Raw genomic sequence first — 7,062 nt, forward strand, 5'->3', positions numbered from 1 at the left:
CATCATTAATTAACATGATCCTTCAGAAATCATTCTAATATTCTAATTTGCTGCACAAAAACATCATCATCATTTTGTTTTAAATAATAATAATAATAATAATAATAATAATACATGTTAATGTAATGATACTGAAAATACAGCTGCACATCACAGAATTTAATTACATTTCAAACATGTATATATTTAATATTTAAATATTTTCAAATGTAATTAACTTATTTCAAAGCTGAATTTTTATCATCATTAATTCACATGATCTTTCAGAATCATTCTAATATTCTGATTTGCTGCTCAAAATCATCATCATAATAATAATAATTATATTATTTTTTTTAATACTCAAGATGTGGCATAAGATAATAATAGATTCATCATATTATCATGATTTCTGAAGATCATGTGACACTGAAGACTGGAGTAATGATGCTGAAAATACAGCGGAGCATCACAGAAATAAATTACACTTTACAATATTTTCAAATATAAAGCAGTTATTTTAAATAGTAAAAATATTTCACAATATTACTGCTTTTGCTGTATTTTGGATCAAATAAGTGCAGGCTTGGTGAGAAGAAGAGACTTCTTTAAAAAAAACATCAAGAATCGTACTGTTCAAAAACTTTCGACTGGTAGCGTAACTGAACTAAAGAGATGTGATTGTTCTTTTTCTTTCAGATTCGGACCCGAGCATGAGGACGCTTAGCACTCCCAGTCCCGCTCTCATTCTGAAGCCAAACCCTCTTCAAACAGTCCCAAACGGCCATGAAACGTCTTCCACGTCTTTTACCGTCACTGGCGAAACAGTGGCGCTGGTACACGTGCCTCCAGGATCTCGCTCACGGCCTTCCAGAGTTCCCCCCACCGCCCTCATCGACACCCTGCCCGACCCCGTGTTATTACAGGTGCTGTCTTACCTGTGCACCCCCCAGCTGTGCCGCTGCGCTCGAGTGAGCCGCCGCTGGTATAACCTGGCCTGGGACCCACGGCTCTGGAGCACCATCCGTCTGACCGGAGAGCTGCTGAGCGCTGACCGAGCCCTCAAAGTGCTCACCCATCGCTTGTGTCAGGACACTCCCAACGTCTGTCTGACCCTGGAGACGGTGGTGGTCAGCGGCTGCCGGAGACTGTCTGATCGAGGGCTGCGTGTGCTCGCTCAGTGCTGTCCAGAACTGCGGCGTTTGGAGGTTGCGGGCTGCTATAATGTGTCCAACGAAGCAGTGTTTGATGTGGTTTCCCAGTGTCCCAATCTGGAACATCTAGACGTGTCAGGTAATATTGACAGACTTTGCAGTCGGTGAAGCCAGTTGGGTGAAAATCTCATGAAACCTGTCAAGAACATGCTCCAGTTGCTAACCCACCAGTTAAAAAAATTTAATTGGGAAATAAATAATGCATATTTTAGGATCTTAAAAAAAAAAAATCATCATTAAATAATTAAAAAAATATTTTCATCAGGACATTTACATAATGCTAATGTGAATTTGAGTTCAAATAAAAAATAAAGAAATTTAATCATGGTCCTTACTGGAATTTATATTAGTTTTATTTTTTTATTTTGTGGTGAAACATGACGTCTGGATATTTCTTTGAGTGAATCTCAAGACATATGTCCAGAATATGCAATAAGGAAATATTTTATTCCAATTAAAAGGGAAAATTTGAAATTACATTTTTATATTACTATATAATAACATTTTATGACAATGTATTTTAATTCTCTTAGTGAAAAATGTTTATCTGTTATGTCAGTATTCATTATACATTATATATTAAGTAATATGTAATGTATGCACATAAATAAATAATAATGGTCTCAAAAAGTGGTTGCTTTTCAGCTGGGAATTCACATTATGGTAATGAGAATTGGGGAAACATTTTTTTTTATTGAAATGAAGCGAAAAAAAAAACTTTTTTTTTAAATCTTTTTTGCCTTTTAATTTTGGGGTGAAATATGCATGGTTTTTTAGAGAATATATGCTAAGAGAAACAAATCTCACTTCAGTTGAAAAGAGAAAATTAAAAATTATATTTTACAAGAAAATTAAGCATATTTTATAATCACTTTGGGTTATGGGAACAACTTTCTTCATGCCACGCATTGTTGTAGGTATGCATGAAATGTTTTTTCTTTAATTTCAAGTATTATCATGTTTATTTCTCATATGCATTGGCATGGCACATCCATTACTTGGTCAACGAGTAAAACATGTTATCTCTTGATTACTTTCAAGAGCTCTTGTGATTAATTAGCTGCCATTAAGCATCAGAAAGCCATGTTTGGTTGTGGATTTATTCAGGGAGTGATTCAATGTGGTAAAGTTTTTCTGGGAAGGCTGGGAAAAACATTATGGGATCCAGGAATCGCTGCCAGTCTTTCTCTGGAGGAAGCTCTGCTCAGTTTTGAAAGATGGACTGCTAACCTCAAACAAAGAGCAAGAGTCTGTCTTCTGAGTTCATTGTACGAGTCACACATTGTACTGTACAGTTATTCATCATGCAGAGGGCACAGCATGCATTCTGCTTTCCACAAGTAATACACCCTTTGTTGCAAACATATCCTAAATTTCTTGCGGTTACATTTACTTTTAAAAGCAGGTAGTATAACTGTAATAGGAGCAAAAACAGATACTGCCTGCTTTTTGTTCCATATTAGGTTTCTGGGGTTTATTTCTTTATTATTTTTCTCTGTTTTGTCCTATTTTATTTGGCCTATATTCACTGTATTACATTCATTCGCCTCGATTTGAAAACCTGATGTAGACTCTAAATTTCAGAATTTTAAACTAATTTTATTAGACTGTTTTCCTGTTTCCCATGAGACATTTCCTTTTTTTTCTCAGCGGTCTTTGCATTTCCAGTGCAGGATCTTGATTTATTGCTTGAACAAGGATCAAAACAACAGGAACTGATGCTCAGATATGTTTAAAGACATCTAAAAAAAAAACAAGAAATGGTCTGATGGCTTTTATATAAGACAGGAAGAGTAAATAATGGCCCCCTGTTTTAAAAGGTCATAACAGTTATGTGGACAGAACATGGTTTAAACTGTACAGTGGCCAGAACACAGCTTATTATTATAATTTGTACTAATTTCGCATAATAACCAGGTGTGCGCATAAGTTTTTCATCATGGAGCACCTGGAGATTTGGTTTGGTCTAATAATTAATTAATAATACATATATTATCAGTGAAGATAATATATTACATTTAGTTAGTTTTTAAAAAATAATAATAAACAAAATAATAATATTATATTTTAAAATAAAAAGGGAGTATTAAATATATATATATATATATATATATATATATATATATATAGTAGACTTAAAAATAGTTTTTTAATGAATTTTCAACATTTTCAAACATAAAATCAGCAAGCTTTTATTTTGATGGGTTGCTGTCAAGTAAGTATATGTGCTGCCCAGAAATTTCAGCAATCAGAAGTCCCCACTTATTTATTTTACCTTATGTCCATTATCTTTAAAGTCGACATTAATTTATTTTTTTTTTCTATTTAAAAAATTAAAATTGTTGTATGTCGGACTCTGTATGTCGGAATTTATAGACGGAACCAAGTCCCTGCCATACATTTATTCTGTTTCGATATTCCATTTCACTTTAACACATGTAACACATGGGATCAGACTTAACAACCAGATATTAAAAGTTTGTCCTAAAGAACTTAAAGGGATGGTTCACCCAAAAATGAAAATTCTGTCGTTAAATGCTTCCCCTCATGTCGTTCCAAACCTTTAAGACCTTCGTATATCTTCGGTACACAAATTTAGATATTTCTGATGAATTCCAAGAGCTCTCTGACCCTCCCACACACAGCAAGGATCCTAACACAATCAAGGTCCAGAAATGTTGTAAGGACATTGTTAAAATAATCCATGTGACATCAGTGGTTCAATCATAATTTTACAAAGCTACGAGAATACATTTGTTCGCAAAGAAAACTAAAATAACGACTTTATTCAATAATTTGTCTCCTCTACTTCACCCTATAGTGTCATTCTGGAGAGTATCACGTTCATAAACAATTTTGCAACATTTGTGTGTGAATACATTGATTACTCTTTGATAAACAACATATCCACATACATATGTTGCATACGGAATTCAGCAATAATATCTTGATTTGTGTTTGGAAGATGAACAAAGGTCTTACAGGTTTGGAACGACATGAGGACAAATAATTAATGACAGAATTTTCATTTTTGGGTGACCTATCCTTTTAATTGTTCTAGTTATGATAATATCTCCTTCCTTTTCCTAAGGCTGCCCTAAAGTGACCTGTATCAGCTTGACGGAGGAGGCGACTCTACAGCTCACACCTCTACATGGACAGCAGATCAGCCTGCAGCACCTGGACATGACAGACTGTGTATCACTGGAGGACAAAGGCTTGAGGACCATTGCATTTCATTGTCCGCGTCTCACACACCTCTACCTGCGGCGCTGCAGCCGGCTAACAGACGAGGCCCTGCGACAGCTAGCACTGCACTGCACTGCTTTACGTGAGCTTAGCCTTAGCGACTGCCATCTGATTGGAGACTTTGGCTTACGTGAGGTCGCTCGCCTTGAGGGCCGTTTACGCTATCTGAGCGTGGCGCATTGTATGCGCATAACAGACGTTGGACTGCGCTATGTAGCACGTTACTGTCCGCGGCTCCGCTACCTGAATGCGCGGGGATGCGAGGGGCTAACAGACCAGGGTTTGGGCCACTTAGCTCGCAACTGCTCCCGATTGAGGTCCATAGATGTTGGACGCTGTCCGCTGGTGTCAGACATTGGGTTGGAGGTGTTAGCACGTTGTTGTGAAGGGCTACGAAGGCTGAGTCTGAGAGGCTGTGAGAGTTTGACAGGGAGAGGGCTCATGGCGCTAGCAGTGGGATGTCCCGAGCTGCAGTTACTAAACGTACAAGAGTGTGAGGTGCCACCTGAGGCACTTCGACTGGTCCGACAGCACTGCAGACGCTGTGTTATCGAACACACTATACCTGCTTTCTACTGAGGGGACAGGTTGGGGACGCCAGAGGTGTCGACCTCTTAGAAAAACAGATGTTTATACTTTTTGCATTCCTATGACTGCCTGATGAGATGCAACAAGGTGGATATGTCTCAAAACATGGTACTGGGGTGCTTAGTCCAGGGGTCACCAAACTTGATCCAAATTTGCCTCAACACACCTGCCTGGAAGTTTCAAGTATACCTAGTAAGACCTTGATTAGCTTGTTCAAGTGTGTTTAATTAGGGTTGATGCTAAACTCCTCTTTTTCTCACTCCTTCGTCCACCATCCTATGACTTTGGCTGCGTTCCAGTTCACTTTTGTTATAACCTACACTCGCTAACTTCCTTCCATCTCATTACTCGGATGAACATCATTGATTACGTTGCATGAGTACCCACTACTGGCCGAATGGAATGGGCTGAATTGGAACATCCTAAGCCCTTCATCACTTAGAATATGCTATGGAGTTGGTTTACTGTTAACACATTTCCCCTTACAAAATAGTTTGGTGAAGCATTCTATATGTATATAAATATGCTTGGGGTGTTATAAATGTAAAATGTATAAATGTATTGAAGGATCAAGGGTATGTCCATGTAAACTTTCCTCACTTCAAAAATGGTGGCAGGGATTCCCTCGAGGGCAAGTGCATAGGGAAGTTTGTGAGTGCATGTCTAAATGTGAACTGGAATGCAGCCTTGGAAACCGATCAAGCTCAGCCATATTGCAGGACATCTCAAATCTCTAATTGCACCGAAGAAGGTGAGCGAGGATACACAGGTGTATCTTTTGCGGAAGTGTTTTATCGACTAAACATGACACGTACAAATTTTCCTCCCCTTCACATCTGCACCAAGTGCTAACCATGGCAGAAAATACAAACACACATAAATGTGAGTATTAAGCATCTTTTCCTTGTGTCCTTCTCTCATCCTGAGGGGTTGGAGCTAAGACACAAGGATAGGAAGTGAGGAAAGGAAACGAGGATGCACAAATAAGAATTGAGAAGCACCCCTGCACTCCAGGGCCGAGTCTGGTGACCCCTGACTTGATAAGGACCCCTTTCCCCTGGAAGGCCGCTTATGCAGAGTCTAACTCCAACACACCTGACCAAAAGTGATCTAGTAATCCTGACTGTAATTGGTTGGTTCAGATGTGTTTAAAGTGGGTTGGAGCTAAACTCTACAGGACAGAGGCCTTCCAAGAGCAGGACAGGACATTCTTTACCTAGTTAATCAATTAGCTGTCTACTGCAGTGTTTCCTAACCCTGTTGCTGGAGGCAGACCAACAGTACATTTGGAATGTCTCCCTACTAACAAGCAAATGAGTTTGAATTAGATTTGTAATTATGAAGAGTTTGAAAATGTGTTCTGTGTCTTCACAAACAAGTATGGGAAACACTGGTCTTCTGCCGAAATTCTGGAGCAACTCAAGGGTGTCAACCCCTGCTCCTGAAGGACCAATGTTGTGCAGAGTTTAGCTCCGACACACCTGTCCAGACATTTCTAGTAATCCTAAAGAACTTGATTAGCTTGTGTTTAATTCATGTTAAAGCTAAACTCTGCAGGACAGTGGCCCTCCAGATGCAGAATAGGTCACACCTGACCTACTGAGTCAACTTGTTATCTACTGCAGTGTTTTCCAATCCTGTTTCTGGAGGCAACCAAACAGTACATATTTTGGGGGTCTCCTTTATCTGACCCATCCATTTCAAGTCTAAGAGTCACTACTATCAAGCTGATGAGTTTATTCAGAGAACTTTGATTAGGAAGAGTTTAAAAATGTGTACTGTGCCTCTACAAACAGGCATGAGAAACATTGGCCTACTGAAATTCTGGCGCAACTCACTGCTTCTGGAGGACCACTGTCCTGCAGAGTTTAACTTCCAACACGCCTGCCTAGAAGTTTGTAGTAAGCCCAAATACCTTGATTAGCTTGTGTTTAGATACTTAATTTGGGTTGGGGCTAAATTCTACAGGACAGTGGCCCTTCAGGTGCAGACATGTCACCTTTGACCTTATGAATCAGTTCGCTGTCTACTG

General features: G+C 38.8%; 1 protein-coding gene across 1 annotated transcript in view; it reads left to right on the forward strand.

Moving 5' to 3' along the window:
* The window catches only part of LOC132115863 (F-box/LRR-repeat protein 7-like), a 58,029-nt gene extending 52,480 nt beyond the window's left edge, over positions 1–5,549 (forward strand). Inside the window, exons 3-4 of the mRNA XM_059524253.1 lie at positions 679–1,272; positions 4,285–5,549. Coding sequence (XP_059380236.1) covers positions 679–1,272; positions 4,285–5,021 — 1,331 coding nt within the window. The 3' untranslated portion in view covers positions 5,022–5,549. The remainder of the gene's footprint in view (positions 1–678; positions 1,273–4,284) is intronic.
* Positions 5,550–7,062: the final 1,513 nt, after the last annotated feature.

Source organism: Carassius carassius, chromosome 35, assembly GCF_963082965.1.
Source record: "Carassius carassius chromosome 35, fCarCar2.1, whole genome shotgun sequence".
Classification (NCBI taxonomy): domain Eukaryota; kingdom Metazoa; phylum Chordata; class Actinopteri; order Cypriniformes; family Cyprinidae; genus Carassius; species Carassius carassius.